Source organism: Ciconia boyciana, chromosome 2, assembly GCF_034638445.1.
Source record: "Ciconia boyciana chromosome 2, ASM3463844v1, whole genome shotgun sequence".
In the NCBI taxonomy this organism is placed as follows: Eukaryota; Metazoa; Chordata; class Aves; order Ciconiiformes; family Ciconiidae; genus Ciconia; species Ciconia boyciana.
The window spans coordinates 128,427,641-128,454,642 of record NC_132935.1 but is presented as its reverse complement, the minus strand read 5'-3'; the positions used below and the strand labels follow the sequence as shown (position 1 = coordinate 128,454,642).

The window sequence follows — 27,002 nt, the reverse complement described above, 5'->3', positions numbered from 1 at the left end:
ATGTCTTGGCTTATACTTATCAATAATCGAAAGGAAAATGACTGTACTTGAAACACATTATATTCAGGTACTACTGTACGTAGGCATTCCTTATCTGTGATGCACAGAGGCAGATGCTTTCCAAGAACAAGGATGACGAATATAAATATATCATACAAATATTCAAATGCGTCACATTTATCACTCATAATCTGATTTCTTTTTCACACATCACAAAGAAAATTGATAGAACACAAAAACTGGCCACAGATCCGCAGTCTTAACATATCTTCTCTAAGTTTATCATTGAAAGTAAGTTGCGAGACTTCAAGATCCCAAATTTCCCTCTTTCCCCTCTCTCCATCCCTCCCCACCCCCAACCACATCACTTGCAGTCCTGTTCTGAGAATCAGGAGATCTCATCTGAAATGGTGCCACCTTCACAGAAATCCCACTATTCTGGAATGATACCATCTGCTGCAGCCCAAGTGCTCTTTTTTTAGCCAAATAAGTTAATTATAATTAGGCATCCAATAACTGTGTGGAGGTAGGGGTAGAATTCATTCTGAAGTTCAGCTGAGGTTCACCCAGCGTAGTTTGAACTAAATCCCATTGTCTCAGGAAGATTAAATACCAGAGATTTGAAAACCAGACACCATCATTTCTCAAAGAAGTTGGGGAACTCCCTGGGGAAATATCTTAAATCTCAACCAGAACTCTTTTCATATGCCCATCAAATAAAACCCGATAAAACGGTAGCATCAGACACCTTTCATATTGTGCCAGAATCTAATGCAAGGTGCGTCCTACAAGACACGGGAAGGACCCGAGCCTTTCACGCCGGCTGGTCGCTGCAGCCACTGCTGCAGGTGCTACAAGGGAGGCATTTCTGAGTCACTGCCTCTAACACTGCTCTCCAACCAGGTGAAGTACTGTTCGATCATCGCTAAAAGTATACTGTTGTCCTTTTTGCAAAACAACAAAAACAATGTTAATCAGGTTAATTCAATCATCTAAACCAAAACTGTTCATGCTTTTCTGCCAAATCAACCAACCACAGCAAAATCTGTTATCAGTGATTGCTCAGCTTCCAGTCAAAAAAGCTTTTAACCCCCACAGTCCCAAAACTTCCCCTAAATAACCTTAAAATTATTTTTATATGGGCAGAATGAGGTTGTTTTCATGCCTCATGAAGGGGTAGTTGGGCTGCAGTATTTACACAGAACAAATACATGCTAACAGACTTAGCGGAGAGTAACAGACACAGCAGCTTCCTAAAACAACTCGGCTGAATTAGATATTGGGGATTCCTTTGCAAATGAAACATTTCCCTCAAAAGGAGCATTGTAACCAAAACTTATTTAGGCCTTCCAGGTTGTTTAACTAGGAAAAAAAAAAAATCCAAGCTTTTTTGCTACTCATTCATCAGTGTTTAAAGCTTCAAGCCTGCTCAGCGGAAGGGGCAAGGGCTGCAACAACTTATTTACACAATTATCTAAATACGATTAAACAGCTGATGGACAAATATTAAACTGGAAAATGTATAGTCATTTCAGCTTAATGTAATCCTCTTTCTGTAAACACCCAAGATGATTTTTTTTCAACCAGAACAGTCCTGACATCTCATAAGCCTAAGGGTGAATAGCAAGAGATTGTTTTTGATAGTTATAAATATTCAAAAGACATGCAGACCATCTGCTTTCATAATACAGGTAAAGCAAGACTGAAATGGTGACTGCTGTATAAAAATGGTTCTTTTAACAAAGTCTTCCTCTCCTCGAAAACTATAAAGACAGATGTCAAAAACTGTTTACACAGGGTAATCAGGAGCGTGCAAAATGTAATATTCCTTTTACACACAGTGCTTGCTAAAGAGATTTTTTTTTTTCTTTTTCTTCCCATCTGTGTGTTGCAACACATTTCTACAAGTTAAAAACATTTTTTCAAACAGAGATCTCATGAATACCCAAAAACATGCTATCTGGTTTCTGAATGCTAATTAATTTCAACTAAGGAATCTGATTTTTTTTCTGTAGGAAGGAATGCATGCTTTTGAAATGGAGTACTTCAACAATAACAGACACTGAAAACAGAACACCCCACAAGTTTAATTTTGCACTAGTTTGACACTGGCTATTTTCACAACTGTTTTACATTCAAACCCGCATCTGCTAAATCTGGCTATAAGACAGACAGACAGGAACTATTCTCCCGCTTTTCAAATGAGATTTTATTTATGTTTTACTATTTATCAAGTTTTTCAGTATAAAGCCTTGTAACAACATAATGGTTTTGTCAAGTGGTAAGTAGAAGATACCTCGTCTTCCAAGCAGAATATGAACAGTGCTGCCCATAAACCTTACAGTCAATTTTCAGAGCTGAAACACTAATCTTGACAGTAACCTTTTAACGTATTATATTAATGGCACAGAGGCATTAAGCACCTTTTTTATAATTCTCAATAAAATGAACATTTACTGAACAATCTGTCAAACTACTGGCTCCATTTTTTAAAGCCAAACTTTTAAGGCTCTATTCTATTTTGTCTTCCATAAATCCTCCACTTTACATCCCTAGACACCAGCAGGGTAGCATGTGCCAATGCTGCAACCCTAACATGCCTTTTTAAAAAAAAAAAAAAAAAAAAAAAAGATAAAGAGAAAAGCTACCAGCCTTTGTCCCTAGACGTAGTTTGAATAGTGATAAAGTTGCAGAACAGAACTTAAATATTTGGGGGGGGAAGAGATCTTTTCATAAAGGACAGAGGAACTTTGTTTGCCCGATCCTAACCACTATCAGTGGCTTCTGTTTGTGTAGAAATCACAAGCATCAGTTTTAATGCAAACTGAACTCTTAGGAGTGCTTATTTCTCAGGAGACTCCACGTTAAGATTTTTCAAATGAGAAAGGAACATTCAAGCCCCAACTAGGTAACACAAGATTATCCCCAAATCAAAGATTTTAGCCTGCCTGAGCCTATGCCAGCCCACGTACTGCAAAAACCCAACCAAGGCAAAACGTTGTTCCTAGTGTTCTGGTATGGCAGAGAGTTATCATCTGCCACTCTGAATAAAAGCAGACCAAATATATTCAGCCACTAGCTGTTTTTTGGACAAGGAATCATGAAATGGACAGTTTAATTGCATATGAAGAATTATGTTAAATTCCTTGGTGTGCTACCTTGAACTATAGCATGTAATGCAATGGAATTTGTTGTCATATGCCCTATAAACACGTAGGATAAGGGAAAAACCCACAGATGGACAGAGAAGAAAAAAAACTTTTGTTTGTGCCTTTGGCATTGCACTTGGATGGCTATCTGACCTCCATACTGTTGCCAGGGTCAGGAGAAGTAAGGATCTGCATGGCAAATGCTGGTCATATAAGTTAAAACTACCTAAAGGCAGATTGAAAATGACGGCACAAGCTTTTCTTCCAATACACAAGCATGTCTTTCCTCCTTTCTCCTATCCTTGCATAGCTTAAATTATCTCCTCCTCCTTTTCTGCCTTATGTTGTCTTTAAATATTATAAATGTACATATTAATGTAAACGTAAAGCTACACTGAATGTAATGAGGGAAGATATAAAACAAAAGAACCCCAATCATATATACATATATATACACACATGTATTTATATATGTATAGAAATATACCCACACGCAAGAAGATTTTGAAAATCAGAAATGAGGATTCAGCATCTGAAGGAACTGATCCTTGCACTATTTTTACCATTTTGTAATGTAAATTCCCAGTTGCTGCATGACAGAGCAGCATTCTCCCAATGTTTTCCGAGCATCTCCCACTGACGGATATAAATAAAGCTCAAATAAAAAACTGCTTCCCAAGATACTAGTCTTGTATCTACAAAGGTTAAAAGCTTAGAAGAGGGAAAGATAGGTAGGTGGGAAATGTTAATTCAGATTTGAAGAACTTCATAACTGCTTTACAAGGTTTATGGCATAGTGCCTTAGACTTAAAAAAAAGAAAGAAAAAGAAGTCACAACCTCAACCTATAAAAGATAAGGAGACATAAGACATTTTTGTCTTCATTGTCAGATGTCCAACATGAATCTTTTTAAGAATCTTGATTTTTATTGCACACTATTTGTAAATGGTATGTACTTAGTAGTAAAAGTCCTGGCTAAACACTTCCTAAAATCAACCTGGATAAAATATAAAATGCAAAACAATCATTAATTAATAAGTTAATTCTTTGTTTACTTCACAGAATGAAAACAGTCCTATATTTTGAGGGGTGTATTATTGCACCCTAAGATTTTGATTCTGCAAGTGCCTTTGCTGGAAGAGCTCTGAAACCAGAGAGCTCCATGGGTAAGGAAAGCACTATCCATTTTAGCCAGGAAACTGCCTGAAAAAGCTTTTATAAAGTAACTAGATTGCTTTAAACTGCTCTTTTAGCTCAAATTGGGAACGTACATTTTCAAGGGCTCTCCCCATTGCTCCTACTTCGGTGCCCATCACAAAGCCATCTTGGGGCACACAGGCAGAATTTCTGCTGGATGAAGCTAAACCCAGAAGCCGTGCTCCAACCCTGGCTGGACTTCAAGTCCACAGGACCAGAGCTGAGCTACTCCAGGGTAAGCTCCATCCCTCCTTCCCAGTCCCGTAACGTGGAGACAGGGTCCTCAGCCCCAACCATTTCCCTCTCCAGGCTGCTGCTGTTCCTACACTAGGCAATGCGCTACATGAAGCCTGCATACCTGCGCGCACCTCTTCTCCTCAGGACACAAGGAATGAGACTGGAGGAAGCTGGAGCCCAGGAGGACAATCCAGATCACGCACAACAAATGTGGACAGAGCAACCCGGCATTTCTTGCACAGGAATAAAGGCTGGGGTAGGTGGGGCCTTGGAGATCTCACAGACCGATCCGGTGAAAATCCGGAGTAGGAGACACCTTCAGCCTTCCTCTCAGGTGGATTGCTTTTATTTCCAACCACTCTGTTTCAGTCAGGTCAGAACGCTTCTGACTTGTTTCCTATCTGGAAATGCTAATCCTAATACACATGCTTCCAAATGCTGTCCTAATGCAAATGCTTCATGTGATAGGGGACATTTTATATTTATTACTGCATTAAATACAGCTTTGGGCACATAAAACTTTGCCACAAAAATGAAGTATATACATTCTCTCCTGATAGAGATGTTGTAATTGTTCTATCTTCAACCAACTGCGATGGTTGTTTTCCACTACAGTTTTTGTAAAAGGCTCTTCAAAATTGCTTAGCATTATCCACCATGTTAAGGAAGATTTCCTTGCTGGGAAATAGGACACGATTTTCAGCAAGTCTCTTCTCGGATTCCACTGTTCTGCTAGGCAAAGCATCAGATGTCTGGCATGAAGTTGAGCCCTAAGGCACAATGTCCAGACAAGAAGTCATCAGACTCAGTAGCACTAACAGTTGTCTTGCTGAATTTCTTTTGGTGTTTAGGATAAGCCTTTTCTTTGATCTCTTCTCCTGTTTCTACACAAGTTTTTGCAGATTTTTAAAGCCAAAAGGGACCATTTTGAGCATCTATTTGGACTCTACATAAAAACAGACCCTAGAAGTTCATCTAGCAATTTCTGAATGCAGCCAAGTTACCTGTGGCTGAGATAAAGTAAACATCCGATACTGACCTGAAGACTTCTTGTGCTGGATCTTTCACCACATCCCATGTAATCTCCTCCACTAGGTACATACTTTTTTTTTTAAATGTATGACTAGCTTCTAGTTTGAACTTCATTAATTTCTGCTCCTAGTCAGTGCATCTCTCATGCTTCTGATTGCTTGCTTAAATACCCCTCTAGTGCCAAATGTAATATCCCCTGCCTATCCTCTGTTTAAATGGTTAAGTACCAGATTTATTGTTTTAGGCCATGTGCCTCTTTATGAGCCACCTGTACTTCTGATTATTCTTAATCATATAGACCCAAATTCTGTGAGGACATTTATGCTGCTAAAAGCACACGAACAAACTTCTTCCTGTCCTAAGAAAAATGTAAAAAAATGCCAGGAGAAAACTGAGTTATAGCATGAAATGTGCTATGGATTCTTAACTTCTGCTAAGTTAGATCATATGAAGGTGACATTTTAAGCAGCTATGTTAGCCAAGATACTAGTTTCGCTTCTGTGTTGCTGCCTTTCACTGACAAGAGTTTGTGAAAAGTATAGATGCTCTGAAGAATTCATAAAAAGATGCAAAACTCGATGAAGGTATCTCGAAAGAGAAATGTGCCAGATAGTTTTCCAGGTGGAATATGCACATGCACTTTGAGGGTCTATTTATTAAAATTTTTTTCTTAGTTACCCCTTATATTAAAATATATAAATTTAAAAACGTAGCTAGATTAGGCTTAGCACACAAAACTCCTCCTTACAAAAAGTGCAGAATAAGGAACACAGCTTTAAGAGCTTGGGGACATACTAGCTGGCAAGTATATTTTGGTGGGATTTTATTGTGACACATACATACATACATATATATAAATAAACCTCCACAATTCTGAGAAAGCCCAGATATTCTGATTCAAATACAAACATGCTAGGTAACCTTCGGGAGCTGAAATCTCCTCTCCATCTTTGGAAAGGCCATTGACACTAACGTCCTTCGCATGTGCCTCAGTTTTTCATCATCACAAAACCCATTCTTTTCCACAACAGTTTGCTAAAAAGTATCAAATCCTTTGGAAAGGTGGCATAGCCACCAGACACAGGTTATGCTTTAGTGCAGTTTCCCCCCTCTTCTGGCGCAAGCTTACAAATGAACTACAACTCTTGGTGTAGGAAATTTTAGTACTTAAAAAATAAAATAAAAATAATTAAGAGACAGGTGTATAACAAGGAGAACCTTTCATGTGTTCCCACCCCTGGGGAACAGCAGTCTTCCCTTTTGACTGATTTATTCCATGGCTTGGAGTGAGGCAGGTCTGAGGTTGCTGCTGTCCTGAAAAACCTGTCCTCTGATCACTGCTGCAAGGCACCAGAGGAAACCAATACTATTTGTGCTCTTCATAAGGAAGTGTCCAAGGAAAGAGAGACAAAGCTCACCCTTGTCTTAGGTTTTCCTAGCATGTTTCTTGGAAATAAAAAGGAAGCACCTAATTATTAGTTAAAAAAGAAGAAGAACTGGGGGAGAGGGAGCAAGCTTTGAGAGTTTTGCTCAGGGTCTGTTTGAGAAACGCATCTCTCTTCTTCTAAGTGATGATTAGAGACAAGCACTGCAAGGAGTCTGGTCTGACAAGGTGAGAGTTGCTCATCTCTTAGCATTGCTCTCAATAAGCAGGGCCTGATTTGCTTTCATTCCTGTCAGGTATTCTTACCAATTCAAGTAATTCTCTCCAGACGCATCTTTATGCCTACACCCCTGCGTCCCCTAAGACAGACATACCTCAGCTTTAAATCTGCTGACAGTGACGCTACAGCACCTACAGAATTTGCTCAGCTTTTGGGTACGTTTTATAACCACGCTGATCTCTGTGCCTCCCACCACTGCTAGTAATAACTGAACCAGTCGGGGAAGGTCTCTGCAAACCAGTCGCAGCAGTGATTAAGATGTAGACGTACGTATCTCCTCACCCTTTAAATAGAAGGCTTAATTGGCGATGTGGATAGCAGCTTCCTAATGGACAGAAATTAAACTCCATTTAATTCCTGAGCAGACACTTCCAATGCACAAGGTTTACCACACATTTGGAGCAGGGAGGGAGGGGGGAAGGAAGGAGCTGCACGCACAACTCTCTACCTCTGACAATCACCGAGGAAAAGCAACATGAGGACCAGAATGGCATAAGTGTGGCAGGTGTGAATTGACCTGCACTGGCAAAGCTGCGAGCTGGGAAACTTGCAAATCACATGGTTGTGCAATACTTGGCTCCAGTCAGTGCTATCATGTTCTTTATTAAAAAAAAAAAAAAAAAAATCTTAAAGACATGTACATCAAGTTAAGGGATTAACTGTCAAGTGACATTACTGAAACAGAGACAATATATTTCTTTATTGTTAATGAAATTCAGTTAAAAGTGAAGGAAGTGATAAAGAAAGTACTGTTTTGTAATGTATTTTACATAAGAACGTAATATAGAAAGGGAAGTGCAATTAAATCTTAATGTGGACTTTTTTATTTTTAGTTTATCATCTGGTTTACATTTTGAGCCCCTTTGCAGCAGTAAATTATGCTGGCATTTCTTAGGGAATAACTGCCATGTTAATTTAGTTTAATAAAATAACTGACAGAAAAGGGGGAAAAGAAGCAAGAAGAGACAGTACCCCCCCACACGCACTCCTTATCTTTAGCTAAGTATTCAAATGCTTTCTATATGAATTGTCCGTGGTCCAACTCCAGCACCATGTAATAATACAATACATTACAACACAGTACAATACAATCTTGGGTTTCTGTAGCGCCCTTCTTGCAAGCATCCCAGGGTGCTTTACAATCATTATGAGTTAAAATTAAAACTGAAGCACATACAATTCCTAATAGAATCATTTTAAAAATGCTAAACAGAACAAATAACTTTTAAGTCTAGATTTAAAAGTCCCAACAGCCAGAGCTTTCCTTACTTCAATTGGCAATGAGTTCCAAAGCTAGGGAGCAAAGCGTCTAAAGGCTCTCTCATGTTATGTTAAAGGATCTCTCATGTTGTTTATACTTGTGCAGTACTCTACAGCCAACAATTTGCCAATAAGAAGAAAAAAAAAAAAGACTTATTTGCAATCTTGCTTTAAAGAACACTGGAGGAGTAGTTTGTTAACCCTCTAATAAAGTTATGGAAAAAAAAAAATAAATCAGCGTTCACACTCGGCCATGACTGCGTTAAGAAGTATGAGAGAAACATGAATGAATGAATACAGAATTTTGTAGCAGTGCATTACGTGACTGCCTCTTAACCCACTAAATGTAAAAAGAAAAAAAAAGCATGGTTATAAATATATATATATATAAAAAGAACATCACTGCAAACATTTAAAATGTGAGTTATTCTATATACCATTCTCAGGACCACTGAGTGAAAACAGAAGTCAAGTAGGGCTCAGTTCTACAACACGTACACATTTTAGAAGGCAAACATATCAGAAGAAAATGTCCTGTGTTCCTTTTTTATTCTGTCACTTCCCTAAAACTTGAAGTCCATATGATGCAGATAATCGTTCACATGACACAGTTCTCAAAACTGCTGAGACACAATCCCAAGTGGTTAGCACACAAAGTGGGGAGCACAGTCCCAAAAATGTCATTCCCTTAAAAAGCATGAATTTTGTACTTTGTTCACATGAGAGCCTGGCAGAAGACAGCTGCTTATATCTCCATACAGCTGACTTAAGAGGTGGGGGGAAAAAAAATATAATAGTAATAACAAAATGACACTAGCACCATCCCTCTATTGGACTCTTCTCCACTTTCTCAGAAGCAGAAACACAAGACCCCATGACAGAACAGATACTAAGGGACACACTGATACCTTACAGAGTCCTCTGAAGTCAGGAACTGCATTTATTTGAGAAACAAGGTACGTTCCCCTCCTCCCCACAGTAAGTCCAGGCCCCATAACTATTTTGAAAGTGACTCTGACATCCTCATCTTAGTTAATTCTACTGAAGAGGCAGAAAAAAAAAAGCTATGTATTTTCTCCTTCAATAGGGCACTGCCTAGATAAACAGTTGTAGACTGACATAGCTTTAGCACTGAGAGTGTTTAGATGCATCTAGAGAACATAAATCAGTGATCAACACGAGGCAATTGCAAGGTTGAGTATCCTGCAGATGTCCTCACACAGCTCTACCAACATGTGTATTTCATCCTCCCCATCCCGTCAGCAAGAAGCTCTGTACTGCCCATTCTATCTGGATGACTAAAAATCACAGGCACAAATTTTAATAGTTAACTGAAAATGTTTTAAAAATCCAGATACCACGTCAGCTTGAAGAGACATCAGAGTGAATGCTCTTGAGCAACTGAGGGGTGGGTTGAAAGGCCCTGCCTGCCAAAACCTGAGCCCAGGCCCTCAAGGATTTACTTCCCTGGAATAATTAATGACAACTTTAAAATCTAAAGTATAGTAACTTCTAAAGCAGAAAAAGGAGCTGCATTCCTTACTCAGGTTATTAATTATTGGGGGAGGGGAGGAGGAGGAAGAGGAGATAAGGAGAGAAGAGAATCACAAGCAACAAAGAAATCCAAGGACTTGATCTCAGGTCTAGGCAGGTAAAATTGAAAGGGGAGAGCAAAAAACACCTTTCCGGTTTGTAAAGCGTGAATTAAGAATTGCTTATAAAAAGTATGCATTTTGGCAACTCTTAATAGATCATTCCTTGATTATTTATAGGTCTGGAAATTTTAATTTTAGCAAATGCAACTTTTTTTGGTTGGAATTTTGGAGGCGTGGGGGAGTCAGAACAGCAGCAAGGAAATGCTAGAGGATTTCTGTTATGCTGCTTATTTCTACGATGGCCAGCTCCTTCAGATCAGGTGAACTGAGAAACACCGATGTTCCGAGTAAGCTTTCTGTCTAGCGTCTCTGCCAGATCACATAAAGCCTGCACGATGTCTGCATAAAACAGCATGCAAATTCAGGGCAGGATATTTGAACAAAAAAGAAAGTATATGATCTGTATTGTGCCCATGTCAGATGCAGGCAGTCATTCACTACAGCACGGAATTTTGATCAATGTGCAGTCAGGATAGTTATAGTTATCACAAGTGCAAAAGTATTCAGACTTCGGTATCACACCAGCACTTGTTCTGTGTGCGCATACATTTTACTGAATGCAAGCGTATATCCCTCTAACTGAAAAAATCCGATTCCCTCATCATCAAGAGCAAAATTATGCAAAAGACATTACAGACATGGGGGGGGTGCACACAAATTTCTTCCAAAAAATCCAAAACAGTAATACAATGCATGTAAATTACTATGTTCATAAGTATCACAGACTCTGGATATATTCCATGGAAATACTGCATGTCCCCTACAAAATATTTTAAAACATAATAAACGATGATATTCGAGATTCTACTACACATCAGGCCTGGATTTTCTCATCTATAATGCACTGGCTATTGGTTGTCCTGAGAGTTAGGCTAGCTATACTATGGGGGAAGAGAAAGAATGAGTACCTTGCTTCAGAAGTGCTTTTGCAGTGGTTTGATAAAGTGGGGGGAAAAAAAAAAAAAAAAAAAAATTGCAAACCCCAAGCCTGTTTGTGAATACTAACACACTAACAACAATCATTTAGAAAATCTTTTTGTAGAAAAGATTCAGGTGAGAGAGTACCAGTGGGAAAGTCAATGTCATTTGATCACTGCCATATTTTCAAGGCAGTGCCCAGATACTAATTAATCTCTACAATCTCTTTGTTTGGTAGGTGACTTGTTATCTTCCTTTCATGGGAAAGGTTACAGGAACTCAAGATAAGGGGTACATCTAAATGTTCAAAAACATACGGTGAGTTGTTCCAGAATCATCAAAAGACTTTCCAGCCTTTTCTTGGGCCAATAGCCCATGTTGCTCTCCTCTCCCTCACAAAAGCTTATCTAACTATATATATACACTCAGAGAGAGAGAGAGACAATACTTCAATAGCGACAAAAGAAAAAAAAACAAACCCTTATTAATATCAGTATAGATACGGTCTGTAATATTTCAGTTATTTTAACTGTGGAAGTAATAAGAGACTTCTGCACTAAAAACCAAAACAGAGCAAAACTGTGGAAGTGAAGTATGAAAATGCTAGGACTAAGGCTGAGTACAGAGATGGAAGGACTAACATTAAATAAATAAATGCAACAGGCCTGCCTGCCTGATCACTTTAGAGCAGCTCCCAACAGACTGAGGTAGAGTAGAGCTTCTGTGCAAGGGGTTGGAAATAAGAATTGATGGTAGAACAATTTCTTTACAACCCTTTGGAGACTGAAGAGCCAAAACAGGAGGGAAATGAGATCTAGACCACTTGTGAGGTGCACCAATTTAATGGAATGCACAAGATGGCCCAAAATTGAGCCCTAGATTAAATTTAAAGTTGCCTTCCCCATCAAAAGAGGTCTGGAGAGGAAGCAGAAATGAAGCAAGCCGTGCGTATCAAACCAAGAAGTCTTCAACCCAGCATCTGCGTATGCTGCTAGTCTCCAGCAATAAAATCTGCAAACCCGAGGTAAAGCATGAAAATACACGCTGCAGTGCATAATTCAGAACAGGCTTGGCTTTTTGATGAGAAATTTGCAGCGTCCTTTTACCTTGCCTGCTTGATACCAAAAATTTGAGACTAAACCTCTGGACGGATGCTTGCGGTTCCACGGCAATTCAGAGCCACGCATTTGCTCCGGTCTCTCCCGAGCACTCCAAGTCATGTCAACGGGGATTCCCCGTGGTGCAGGCTCATATACCGAGCAATAAACCTGGCCTTTTGCGGGTGGCCACAGCAGTCACAGAGCGAGACAATTACAGTAGCTTCAAAAGAGACTATGTATTCAACTCTCCTAATGAGAGCGAGAGTCACAGTGGTATTTTACTGAGGAAGGCATGAAGAGTTCATACCTGTACGCCCCAAGGTTTTAGTTGGACAAGAAAGCAAATGGCAAAAAAAATTAAAAGGAAAAAAAAAAGAAAACCCACTCAAGTAGGTGATGCTGTTAAGTTTTCAAGACTCTATAATTAAGACAAACTGGATCTTAAAGTTTGCTTGCTCACGTATTTTCAAGCTATTAAAGATATCTGCGCTATAAAAATAGTTTGCTTGGGGTTTTTTGCAGTACATAGAATATCAGTATTCTGAATAAATATAAGCAATTTTTAATACACAAAATTCAAGATTAATTAAGAAAATACAGTAAATTCTAAGTGAGGATGATTCTCAGTTTTCCATGCTTAGATGGGGCTTCAGAGATGCCATGCATTGAGCACAGCAACTTAAATACTTTACAACAAATCCTTCCGTACCTACACAAAATAGAGTACTGCTAATGACAGTGACAAAAAACGATAACTACTCTCGTTTCCACTTTGAGCCATTTTTCTGTGGTTAATAAATTATATCCATAACAGTGTTAATAAGTTATGGTACGGTGTCACTGCATTAGTTTGCATTTGTGATGAAGCACTTCATATGGCATTACCTATGCCCATGGAAGTGCATAACAGGAGAGACCACTTCTCTGCTCTGAGAAGAGTCTCCCATGCTGGCATTTTGACGGACCCTCTAAGGAAACATCGCCTCCCGACCTCTGCCTCGCTCTTACTTCTCACCTCTGTTGCAGCAGCACACCACTGCGGGGTAATTCTTCAAATTTAATAAGTTTAACAAAACACAGACACTCTTAAATCAGTGTCCTTTCCATAGGAGCGATATATAATGAGTTATTAGTTAGGCAAATACGGGAAGCATTCAGATCAATTTAGCCATGTGAAAAGGACACTGTCAAATCAATGCATCCTCCCTCAAGCTCCTGGAGGGAAACGGGAAGGTTTAGACTAACTGATGGGCTCTCGATCAACCGCTGTAACAGCTTGTTTTTCCAACGTTAAGAATAAACAAATGTATTTTAAGCTTAATGTGATTTGGTCTTTAAAGAAAAAAGAAAAGCAGAAGCTATTTGAATTCTTGCAACCCAACTACCTCAGCGCTGGTGAAGATAGAGATGACAAAAGTAATAAGCATGCTTTTATCAACAGAAAGAAGCTCACGGCTTTAAGTGTATTCTTTTATAAATAAAGAAGTGCAAAACAGTAAACAAACAGCCCCAAATCAGAGTTCTGTAATCTGGGGTTTTGGTCACCTCAAGCACTAACTTCAAGAACTATTATTAGGCAAGATGTTTTTTGTCCATTAAAATTATTATATAAAAATTCAGTACAGTTTAAAAACAATTTTTTAAAAGAGTGTAATTATTGAATTGTCTCCAGCACCACGATATAGTCTCTAGTGCGTTATTCCTTTTAAGAACTTTTTTCTGCTTTATCATTGCACCATCTAAGTATATACAGAAGGCGCTATGTGAAACACGATGTCCAAATAGAAATGAAATATTCCATCTCGATAGAATTTACTTGCTTTCCATCAGTATCAAGTAAAAACTAGCACTGTTAGATTAAAATGGAGAAAAATACGAAATTATCTGCAGCCTCCAAAAGCCAGCAGTGCAAAAGCTCACATGCTTTTATAGTAGGTACGTAAAAGATAACTTTGCAGACGTATTACTGGAATGGTTTGCAACCAGTGAAGATAATTTTGATTATTTCCACTTCAAAACTTCCTATATTGGAGCCACATCACTGAAAACAATCTAACCTTAGGGGAAAAAAAAGGGATGGGAAAACAGCCTGCTAATATATCCGCTGGAAAGACAGACAGAGAAAGAGAGTAGTCCTCTATAGATTAACTGAAGTCTTTCGGAGACAAAGACTCCAATATTCTGAGCAAAAGAAATAAAATCCCCATAAAAATACCTTGACTTCCATAATTTCCTTTTTCCCCTCCCTACCACAACTAGCATCATTTGTTTGTATACTCAATTTGTCTCCACTGCACCACAACAGAATATATTTTAAAATTTAAAAGGTAAAAATAAATATGATGTTCCCACCACAGCGTTATTGGACACCGTACTGTGTAGAAAAATAAGTTGCGCCTTCACAGTAATTTGACAAAAAAAAAGACCAAAAAATGTCAAAAAAGAACAATATGACTAAGGCTCGAGGAAAGCATCAGTTCAATATTTAGTAATGCATAAATTGAGGTTTCATTTTTGTTTAGGTATATTTTGATTAGAACTAATAAATGGCTGCTTTTCCTTTGGTTGTTTGCAACAACAACATATCATCCAAAGAGCTTTATTCTTTATTCCCTTCTCATATAGCATGCCAAAGACTGTCTCATTTTATGAATTAGCATTTAAAACTACTGTAGGTTATCTAACAAGCATTCAGATTCAATAGTACTTTTGACAGCAGTAAGTAAAGAGCCTTTTAACATCTTGAACACATGTGCTTGAAAAAAGTAGTTACATCAAAGCAGTTCAAAGACTGAAGACAAAAACCAGTTAAAATCCAGTTTGCTGCGAGACAATTTTAGTGGTGTAAACAACCTTTCACGACTCCCCATGGGAAACGTTGTAAGACTATGTTCAAAATGAATCAGGCATATTTATAAAGATCATGAAGTGGTCAAACAAATTTGCATTTTTGGCAGATTCACTCCACGGGTACTACTTGCTACAGTCTGTAGAAATCTCAAGTCTCACATCAGCATTGCCTATAGTGCTTTATTATTTATTACATGTTATGCTAAGTACCTGTGAAAGGGGACATTCCTTGGCCAATGAACTCTGGTTCATATCCTTCAGTAAGTCCTTCAGAGCATTTCTTACTGTTGTGTGAGACCATTGTTCAGGAGGCAAGTCTTCTAGTTTAGGGCAACTATTTGAAACACAGATTAGAAAAGGGATTATTACAAGATTGCATCCTGCTGCAGAACATTCCTTTAAGACAGACAGATTTCATTTTGCGCATCAAGCAGATGCATCTGGAGATTGCTCTCGGTCTCCTGATTGTTCCGATTAGTTAATTACTTTATACAACACATCTGCTGTATTGATGCATGAATTATACATCAGCTGCATGTGGCGACTATTTTTTCATGTTACTTCTACCTTCCTGCTCTGATGCGCTTGGTAAAACAATTTAAGGTGTAATGCTTTCTCACGACTGATCATGAAAAGCATTAATATATTAACCGTTTTTTTCTTTTTTTGTTACCGTGAAATTTAAGAACCTAGACAGCAACAATAAGTGTGAGCAAGTCATTCTTTTACAAAATGCACACAGATGGTACTGTTCATGATATGCAAAAATATTTTTCTCTTAAGTAAACTTTATGTAAAATGCCTTCTTGTAATGCATCATTTAATTGACTAAAATGCAATATAGTTTTAATGAGATATCCAAAGAAAATCTATGTATCAGAGCTATAAAAGTTTTCTGCAACAGTATACTGTAAGTTAAAGAAGAATTAGAGTAACTAAAAAGGAATTTAGATAAGCCTTTGTACTTTGAGCACACAGCACAGTGGGAATTAAATACAAGCAATATGAACAGTAAGAGCAGACAAGTAACAGTTCATGTCCCAGAACTGGTACGCAACTTACCTGTGTAACTGGATTTTCAGTGTGACCACATGATACACGTCTTGCAGCATGTCTGCTACTGTAGCATCAGGGGCATCTGTCACATAGGAGAGTGGAACTGGATTCCACTTTCCAACCTGGATAAGCCCTGCGGGATTTTTATTTTTTAAGGGGAGGGGGAGTGGGCAAGAAGGGCAGGAAAATTTGAAAAAAAAAAAGTAATTTACCTGCTAATTCCTAGGGGCAAAATAAATATCTGATTTTAACAAGATCACTACCTTTGTTTCTAGCCTCTTAAATCTGGCAAAACAAAAGACCACCACCCCCCCCCCAAAAAAACCCCACCCCCACCCCACCAAGGATATGCTTTATCTATATTATGAAATTATACAAATGCATTACAGTAGAGATTTTTTCATATGTATAGAAGTGTATTTTCCTAAGTTCCCATGAATTCAATAGGACATGATATAACAATTAGCATTCCTCTTAATAAATTAGAAAGGATTTTGCAATGCAAGGATTGAGTACCAAAAAAAAAAAAAAAATACTTTGCAGTCTATAAAACCATCAGGAACAAAATAAAAGAAACAGAGCTGGATATTCAGTCATAAATGCAAGTTGACTCTCAACAGTCCATCTGCTCAAATATGCTTTACACTTCCTTGTGGATCCTCAGTGGAGCAGATTATTAAGGTCAATAAGCATACTAATGATTCAGTTGAAGTCTTTTTTTTTCTTTAAACAAAAAAAAAATCTACCTCCACGTTCCCCACGAACAAAACGTGCACTAACTAAACAAAAATACATTAAGGAAAAAAAAATACAGAGACAGAATCTTCAAGAAGTTTAAGTAGTAAAACCTGCACCGCATTCCTGAAAGAAATCCTGCCCCTCCCCCAAAACCTCACAAACAAACATAATTCATTGTACAATTTCGTAATCTTATTTACCTTTTGCTTGGGCAGCAGAGCTGTGAGAATATCCAAGTGATAGCAATGCCATTTCAATCAGTTGGTTGAAAAGCATATCCTTCCTCACCAACACAAATTCTGCATGCTCCTCCTTAGAATCATACTCAATGGCATTTTCATAATGTTCCACTACACAGAAAACTGGAAGCATACTTCCTATTAAAAACATTAAATTTAACGTATTAAACTTGAGTTATAGTAGAGTAGGTGGGTCTATACAGCGTTATGTAAATAAAACCTGTACGAACAGGCAGAGGAGGCACCAAGAATCATCACAAATATTTGATAAACATATTCCCTGAGTCCTTTCCCCTCACCCTCCCCCAAAAAGAGAAAGTTCTACAAAACATACATCTCTCTGAAAAGCAGAAATGCAAATTTATCTCGCTTGATCGGATACAGATTAAAGAATTACCTTCTATAGAAATAACAAGGTTGACTGAAGAGAAGTTGATTCTCTCTGTCCTGCCTGATTTGTTGTGAGTAGCAGGCAGCATGAGAACCTAAATACATACTGCAGATGTCTTCGCTGTAAGCCATTTTAGTACCAGCTACATAATTTTGTTCGTTAACATTAAAACTTTCTTAGTCCTGCCAAAAATATTTAATTGCCTTCAACATCAACAACAAATCACCTTGCGTGTTACACATTCGCTCTGAAAGAGTACACAAGGAAACAAGGCAAAAGTTAACGCTAATTCGTGCTTCATTCATTGAGTGCACTTGAGCACTACTTTCACTCGCATCTTTAAGAAACAAATCATGATTTCAATGCCATTTTAAGAAGTGTACCTACAGTTCGGGCTTTTTTTTTGTTGCCTCCTGTACTTTACATTCAACATTTCTGGTATTCATTGCTATTTTGGTATGCCTCAAAGTAATTACTAATTTCTAGTTTTGTAGCATCATACGACAAACCCTCCCCTACGCTGCACAGAATATTAAACAAACAACCTTTTTCCCTTTCCTTTGGCTTTTTTTTTTTTTATTATTTTTTCCCTCCCTTTTGACAACAGACAGAGAAGTAACAAATGACCCAAGCTGTTTTAGGGACAAAGTCTCTCCCGGCAATCGGATTTCTAGACTTTGTGAAAATCCCTCCTGGCCTCCCAGACAGATGCGGATGACACGATGACCTCGGACCCGTGGTTTTAGGCCCCGGTCCTGTCCCGCTGTCTCCAGCAGCGCAGGTTAGGATCTCTTAATGACAGAAAGCAAAAGGGTTAAAAGCAGATGTACAAAACTGTCTTATGGCAGCCTGCCAGAGGGGTATCATCTTTAGCATAAATGATGACAAGGGTTATTTTAACAGGGCACCCAGGAACTCCAATTAGTCCTACAATGTTAATGCCTCTATAACCACTGCCCTCTAGACTTATGGAAACCTCCTAACCTATAAGGTGCACCAGACATCCTATAGTCGAAAAAGAAGATTTACTCTTGACAATAGATACACACTTTAAGACCGTGTCTGTTGATTTGTGCTCTAACGTATAGCAAGAAATCACGATAAAAAAGATACCTCTTAAGCACGTATATTTAAACTACATCTGTTCACCAGAGAGTCAATCTCTGGCAAACAAACCCCTTCAGGCTCGCTTGGAAAAGCTCACAAACTCACTCCAGTTTGCCCAATAGGCTCAGCATGAAAGACAAGACTAAAAGCTTGCCAATATTTATGTAGTACAGGAAGGAGCTTTTTTTTTTTTTGTCTTTTTTTTTTTAAAGCTAAGTGAGACTGGTCAGGGAGAGAAGACCAAAGCAAAAGCACTACATGCAAATCGGCGATTTCTTCATTGGTTTTAATTAAGCTGTGGAGAGCTTTCTAAAACACACACACGCTTCATCTGTAAAAAGGTGGTGGGTTTTTTTTTTTTCCTTCCAGGCTCTTACAATTGATGTTTGACCTACTACCGTCTGACTCAGAGTAAGGGCTCAAAATTCTTAACAAGTTTCACTGTTAATACCTGAAGATAAAATGTAAACAAAGCTTCATTTTACCAAACAGCGCAGATACACTCAAAAACAGCTAAAGCGTATTTGTTTTTTCCCTTATCAGTTCCTACGAATTAAGCTACGATCAGGCACAAAACTAGCAATGCACACTTTTTGCCAGGTACACGTGAGTTGCAGCGTTCTGAGAAATGTGGTACTTTAAACAACACAGGAGAACCTCCTGGCCAAATTCTGATGTGCAGCCTAGATTATCAGAGGTGGATCTCGGTAGTGCGACACAGGTATCATCTGACTACAAATCGAGCCACTAAATCTTTTAGCAAACTGTCACTAGTGTCCTTCTGTTAATGTGAAAAATGTTATACAGGAGAGCACAATCTCAGCTGGCTGATCACTCCTGCTAGTACTTGGCAAGACCTCCAAGTGCAGCAACTTCATAACCTTCTAGTATTAAAGGGGAGAGCATTGGTCAGTGCTCGCTGCTAAAAATACAGCATGATTTAAACCTGAAGGCAGTGTTAGAGCTTTTGCTGAAGGTTTACGAGTCTGTGTAAACAGCACGTCTGCCATAAGGAGCAGTGAAGTCTGTAGAATCCTTGTCTAAAACTGTCCTGGCATTAAAGTTTGCTGTGCAAATATCACATAATACCAGAGACAGCTGAAATCTCCTATTTAGGAATTTATGGAACTTATATGTTTGCAGGCGTCAGAAAGTCCTTTTTATATAGCCCCACTGCTTCACTGTACAATATTAATGCACTCTGCTTGAAAAGCCGTAATAAATTATATTTTTAATGCTCTTACCCTGGCTTTCTTAAGATGCATACATTCTTGGCAAACAATCAATAAATAGGGTAATCATGAGCAGAGGCCAAAGAATTTGCTGAAGTGCTGTTTTTCCATTTTTAATAGATAAAGATCTAACAATACGGACTGCTGTGTCTGTTCATTTCAGGATCAATATATTCTTTGTTTTCGCCAAACCGAGGAAAAAATAAATGATTGTACGATAAATGTTATGCATCAGACACAATGAAATTCCTCTGCCTTCTAACTTTGTGCGTTTAATAGTCTTGGTTGCATTTTGCACTTTGCTTAGCAAATGCAAGAAAAATCTGGATTATAAACATACACCGATTATACTCAGAAAAGTAGAGGCTGTTTTAAAACAAATGCCAAATTACATGCAGCATATTTTGATTTAAATTAGCAAGCCTGCAGGACAGGGTCAAAAAGACTTACGTATTTCTATAAGCAAAATTTATAGATTATTGTCCATTAAAAGTATTTTCAATGCAAACAAAAGCCATCCATATACAAACATCAATGATTCTAAATGTGCCTTTTCCTTGTGTAAATGCCTAATTACAGCAAACCAGCCACTGAAAAATATGACACCCAAGTTGTTCATTGTTCAATAATGAATTGTACTTAAGAAAATAAACTGCGAAGATTGACATCATAAATGACTTTTCCAATGTGATACCTAAAGATTTACACTCTTTCCTTTAAACCAACTTGCAACTGTTATGGAAATACTGCTGCCCTTCCAAGCTTGGACCATCAAGAGGAAAGGCGAGAATTTGTTTTGGGGGTTCGGTATTTACTGTTACATATTTTTGCGTTTCTTAGCCCAACACTTACTCAAAGAATTAATGCATTATATTACTTCTATTTCAATGTAGGAATTTGCTTTAATCAGGGCAGCTAGCCTTTACCTTAACAAAAATCAGACTCCACCCTGTAAAGCAAGATGCTCCACCCAAGCATGAAGCTTACATTTCCCAAATGTGATTTATATCAGAGTTGGGAATATATAGTATTTTAGAATGGAGATTTAATCCTGAAATATAAATGAAGTAGAGTCTGCAAAAGTATGCTTTCCCCCCCAAATATTATAAATCATATTTCTCTAATGCAGAATTATCAAAAGTGTTACCTTTTCTAATATTAGTTTTCATCAGGTGTCCAGAGTGTTTTAAAGGCACTCCTTGCATTTTAGTTCCTGTACTTCCAAGTCTTCCTCTTCCTAATGGGCTCCCATTCTGTTCCAAGCGCGCAATTTTGGCTGGTGGACCCTTCGGATCGCTTACATTGTTAGACATTTCTGAATGTTCTTTCCCCTGAGTTGCCTCGTTCAAATGATCCATACTCAGTCCCGCCTCTAAAGATCACCTGCCATGATTCAAAAAAAAAATATATATGTTGTACACGTGTGCGCATATGTATACGTACACAGCCTGCACATGTACAGAGAGATATATATGTATCGTAAGCTCATAAAGAAGAATAATTAACTATTTTAACTGGAAAGAAGATGCCTTTTTTAAAGAAACAAACTTATTTTCCAAAAATGACCTCATACCCCAGTTTACAGACAGATCGCATCATAATCTGGTGGAATTATTTTTAAAAGCCAACTAGAATACCCCTTTTAAAAAAAAAAATATTCTGAGATATTCTACTAAATCTGAGAGAGAATAAGACTCATATGAATGATGATGATTGTCAAGGTATGTGCTCCAACACAGCTATTGTTACAAATCTCACAGAAAGGTTTGTTATTAATCCCGGGTGTTTTTGCTGTGCTAAGACAGAGAGACACAGAGAAAGAAAAAGATTCTAGTGAAACATTTCTCGATCTACTTGATTAAAAAAAAATGGATGCACAACAATAGCTTGTTAAAACTTTAGTTGAGGGAGCAACAGATTTATTAGAGATGTAGAATATTGTCCATTTACAATTCCTCCCCACCCTTAAAAATAAAAGTTAGAAGAGAATTTAACATTTAACTTCGGAAAGCAGTGGCGGAAGATGGTTGCTTTTGAGTTTCCTAACCAATATTATACAAAGAGTTTATCAACTTCTGCAGAGTTCAAAATATGTACATGAAATTTTTCAGATGTTAAGCTTTAAGTGTTAAATGGAATAGTTTATTGAATTACGAAAAATAACTGAGAAGGTAGCATCTCACAATACATAATGCTGGAAAAAAACCCCACAATTTCTACAGTACTTTTGAAGCCCTTAAATTAAAAAAAAACCACACAAAAAAAAACCAACCCTGGGTGATGCTAAGTTATGTGCTGGAACAGCTATTTGAAACCAAAAAACAGAAGTAATTTCAATAGCAAATTAAGAAAAGTTATATGTTGGCATGCTTATATTTCCCTTTTTATAAACTTTTGAAACCTCCGTCCATGAATAACAATTACAGTTATATCACTAAAAATCTCCCAAGCCTAGAACATAATGGAGTAAGTTTTGAGGATTTTTGTCACTCATCAGAATCTGTTTTGCCAAGTATATAAAAAATAAAAAATAAAAAAAATCAGTTGCTGAGAACAGGACATCCTTCTGGTTATGATTTCATTCATCAATACTGTTGTGATTGTTAGGTATTTTACCCTACCTTTCTCTGACTGAGAAAGGTGTGACTACACCGACAATTATGTTATGTATATAATATAATCACTAAGGACAGGTGACTAGACATTAATTTATGAACTAGTATTTACATTAGCAAGTACAAATACTAATACCGAGGAAGTCATATTTAGAAAGACTGGTGTGAATCTGATAATTGCTACTTTCTTTCAGTTGCCTAGTAATTCAATACATTTTCTGCACATTTCATAGCAAAGCTATTAAAGCCTAAACATCTTGGGATTTTTTTATAGACTTCTATGTCATTGGTATATATGACAATAACAATTCTGTAAACTATTTTTTTTCTTGTTTGAACACCATGCTGCTTTTCCCGATAAGGCAACGAAAGAGGTAATATATTAATCTGAACGTTTACAAGCAACCTCAAGAATGCCACTGAATAGCTAAAGTTCAGAAAATCGTTATTTTTCCTTATGCTGTAAGGTGACAGGCTAAGGTTTACCATTCATCTTGATCCCATCTGTTTTAGGTCGTGTGTCTCATTAACAGTAAACGTGCCTATTTTAGCCACTTTTAGAAAAGATTTTTTTTTTTTTTACTGTGTTAACTGCAGCCTAAGCAAAGAATTACAGACTCAAACCGTTAACATCTTCCGATGGTTCTGACGATGCTAACATACTATAGGACTGCTTCTCTGAGACTGGTCTCTCTCAAGAATAAGAGGATTAACAACAAAAAAAAAAAAAAGGGGGGGGGGGGGGAGAGTTTAGGAAAAAAAAAAAAAGCCTGAAACAAGAAAATCCTTGTCACTTTTGGCAACTTCAGAAGTACTCTAAGGCACCGAGGTTCTTTGCTACAAAAAGTATCTAGTCATGATGAGTCAGAATCGCACTACATCATGTACAGTGAATAAAAGTGATAGATCGCAGTTTAGTTAATACACTGACTACAACTAAAACACCAAATGGGTCATTTTCGCTTGGCCTGAGAATACCCACCCATCGGCATCCTTTCACCGCTTAGTCATCTTGTAAAAAGCTTTATGTTACAAAGCAAAATTACATGCACATAAAACACCTAATTTACTCATTTAAACTCCATGCCCAAGGCTAAAGTTCACTGAAACCTCAGTTTGGAATAGTGATGAGCAACAACCAGCGTGGCCTGCCCAGGGAGAGGGTTGCAGGGAAGAACTATCATCTCCGCCGGTTCCAGGCCAAGAGTTTCCCCGGGTTTCGCATTTAGGCATCTTTCACAACTACAAGTTTTCATCACAGGCATTGAGAGAAGAGCACAATTTCAAGGCACAGCTTCCCAGAGACAGCGTACACGTACGGGCACACCGCGCAATTTCTGAATGAGAGTCGGTGCGGTATCTCCTTTTGTCGCGATGTAACGCCGCCGGTATTATATTATTTCTTTCTCTCCTCCTGAATCAGCCCCCTCCCCATGCCTTTCCCCTCCTCTTCCCTCCCTCCCCCATAAAAACCCATAATCACATTTGAGAGAGGCTCCGCACTTATCCGTTCCATATGGCTCTCACAATCCAGGCCAAGCTTTCCCTGTGACCTTTTAAAGAGACAAAGAAGCAAAGTACTTATCTAGAAACAGAAACACTGCAGTTTTCTGAGTGAAATTAGCAAAACCGACCCGAAACTCACCACTTCAAAACTTGACAGCATATAAATAACAAAAACAAAGGAGGTTTCCTTTGCAGCCCGAGCTCTTGAAGAGGAAGAAGTTCAAGACTGATGTTCTCTAGGTCCCCCCCTTTTGGGAGGGGGGGAAAAGGGGGGCAGCAGACCTGAGGACTACTTCCCCTAATATTCTCTTTTTTTTTTCTTTTTTTCGTGTAGCTATTTTCCTCTAGGCGGGGAGGGGCAAAAATAGATAGCGAGAAACAGAGTAGCCATGAGCAAAAATGGCAATGGACAAAAAATACAGATTAAATATCTTTTGAGAGAGCCAGTTTTCGAGGTTTAGCAACGGAAGAAGGAGCTGAAGATCAAATTGATCAGACAAGTGTAACGCTCAAAACGAGGAATTCATAATAATTAAAAAAAAATAAAGTAGCAGGTTTAAATTGAGGTGGAGGGTGACTTAAGTCTAGCTATCCTTTCAAAAATAAAACCAATGCGTACAGGAGCAAGTGAGAAAGGGGGTTATTTAAAAAAAAAAAAAAAGCAAAGAAAAAAAAAAGGCAGCTTTTCTATCCAGTGTGAAGAGCAGAAAGTCTACTTCTAGGTTGTCACTTACACTATTATTCTCCAATAGGCACCCAGAGGAGCAGCACACACAGAAGGAGCCCGCTCCCCTCCCCCTCCGCAAAAATACACACCGTAACAGCCCCCAAACTTTCTGCGGAAACCTCAGCCCCAGAGATCGCTACTGGAGATAAAAAAGTGTAGAGAAAATTGCAGGAAAAGGCACTAAAATGCCACTTTTAATCTCGCCTTTGAGGTCCGGGGAGGGGAAAAAAAAAAAAAAAAAAAAGGCAGAGAGGACCTGTCTCCTCTCATTTACCGGGGGCTGCTGTGCGAGTGAGGGGGGAGAGAGGGAGCGAGAGGAGGGGAGAGAGAAAAAGAACAGAGGGGAGGAAGGAAACACACACAACAAGGCACACCACCACCACTACAAAAAGTGACGAGGTTTCACTCCCTCCGAGTCCAAAACCGGGAGAAATTGTAATTTAAAAAAAAGCCCCAATCCTCTCTATTAAAAAAAAAAAAAAAAGAAAAAAAAGCCAACAAAAAACTGGTTCTGCTTCTGCAAAGAAAAAAAAAAAAAGAAAATCTGGGAACTCCGAGAAGAGTTACTCGCAAGAAGGGGTAAAAAATATAAAATAGAAAGGTTGCAAAAAGCCAACAACAACAAAAACCAAGCCAGCAAAAAACCAATAATAATTGAAAAATAATAATAATGGTAGGCTTTGTTTTTTTGTCTCTTTTTTTTTTTTTTTAATTCTCGTTTCCCCTGGCTGGCTGAGTATGGTTGTTATTTAGGCCGGTTTGGTGGTTGTTGCTGGATGTTACATGGGTATATGTATGTGTGTGTGTATGTGTGCGTGTCCCCGGACGGAGCTGCCTTGCTCTGCTCTCTCTCCCCCCCCCTCCTCTCTCTCTCCCTCTCTCTGTTTCTGTCCCCATTAAATTATTAGTTGACTCATCACTACTCCTCCTCCTGCTGCTGCCGCCGCCGTCCCCTGCTCAGAGCCTCCTCTCCTCCTCTCCGCTACCGCTCGCTGCCGCTGCTGCCGCTGCCGCTGCTTCTTCTTCCTCCTCCTCATTTTAATACAAAATAACACCGAGGCCACCGGCTTTTTTTTTTTTTTTTTTTTTTTTTTTTTTTTACAGCCCGAGACGGGAGGAGGACGCAGCCTCCCTGCTGCTGCCCGGAGCCCTTCCCCGGCGGCCCCGGATCATCCGACGCGTCCTGGGAGAGAGAGAGAGAGAGAGAAAGTGGCAGAGGAGGAGGAGGAGGAGGAGGAGGAGGTGGTGGTGGTGAAGGAGAGAGGCGTGGGGGAGGGGAGGCCGGCGGGAGGGGAGGTCGGCAGAAGAGCGGTGGCAAAGGGGGACCGCAGTGAGGAGCGGGGAGGGGGCGCCGGGCCGGGCCGGGGGGGCGGCCGCCGCCGGTAGGTGAGCGGGGGGGGGCCGGGGGAAGAGGGCGTGCGGCTTCCGGGCGCGCACGAATTTGCAGCCAGCTGGGTGCGGGTGAGGCGGCCCTGCCTGCGCCGCGCACAATGCCCGCCGCGCCGCCCCGCGCAAGTAGCGCCGCCCCGCGCAAGCAGCGCGGGCCGCGCACGCACGCACATGGCAGATGGGGGCCTGCGGCGGAGGGGGCGAGCCGGCGGGAGCGTGGTGTGGGGGGAACGTGGACGGGGGGGGGGGAGAAGAGGAGGAGGAGGAGGAGGGGCGGGGGTGAAGGCTGAACAATATCCTGCCGGCACTGCCGAGCGCGCCGCGCCAGCGCAGCCTCCGCCCCTCCGCGCGGAGGCTGCGCGGGCCGGGCCGCGGCGGGCAGGTGCACAACGGCGGCAGCAGCAGCGCGCAGCGGGGCGGGGCGGGGTTTCCGCGCCGGAGCGGGGGGCGGCCGGGGGGGAAAGGCTGCGTGGGGAGAAAGAAGTCGCGTCCCCCCCCCTTAATATCCACAGAGGTGAAAGAAAAGCAGCAGGCACATGACAAGGCGGCAGAGGTGGGGTGAGCGTGTCCCCGTTCGGTGGAGGGCATCATCCACGCGACAAGGGGGAGGCCGTGGGCGCCGTGGCCAGGCAAAGCATCCAACAGCATACCCGAGGCACGGTAATGAATCCCTCCCGGCGCGTAAGGGCGAGATACTACAGCCCCACCACGACGTGGGACGTTCCAAAACCGTCCCTGTATCGTGTCTGCAGACCGGCACCGAAAGCCACTGGTAAAAGGTGAAAATTGAAAGGTGGTAACGTATTGACAAAATAACTGCGAGACAGACATAACTTTTTCCCACAATGCACTGGAAAAAAGTAACCCAACTAGACAAACTTGAAAGCAACAAGTTTGTACAAGCTATGAGATAAGAGAAAAATTAAACTTCTTTATTGAT

General features: G+C 39.7%; 1 protein-coding gene across 7 annotated transcripts in view; it reads right to left on the bottom strand.

Annotated features, from left to right (window-relative positions):
* Window positions 1-26,033, bottom strand: part of SATB1 (SATB homeobox 1) — a 76,379-nt gene extending 50,346 nt beyond the window's left edge. For 3 of the 7 annotated variants that reach the window (XM_072854010.1, XM_072854014.1, XM_072854016.1), the window contains exons 1-5: window positions 24,086-26,030; window positions 20,973-21,208; window positions 17,057-17,233; window positions 16,125-16,251; window positions 15,273-15,396 (exon numbers count right to left, since the gene is read on the bottom strand). In XM_072854010.1, coding sequence (XP_072710111.1) covers window positions 15,273-15,396; window positions 16,125-16,251; window positions 17,057-17,233; window positions 20,973-21,183 — 639 coding nt within the window. In that variant the 5' untranslated portion in view covers window positions 21,184-21,208; window positions 24,086-26,030. Of the gene's footprint in view, window positions 1-15,272; window positions 15,397-16,124; window positions 16,252-17,056; window positions 17,234-20,972; window positions 21,209-23,759; window positions 23,804-23,923; window positions 23,994-24,085 lie in introns of those variants that run through there. The other 4 variants (XM_072854011.1, XM_072854015.1, XM_072854013.1 and 1 more) reach the window with 4 other exon arrangements.
* Between the last annotated feature and the right edge of the window lie 969 nt (window positions 26,034-27,002).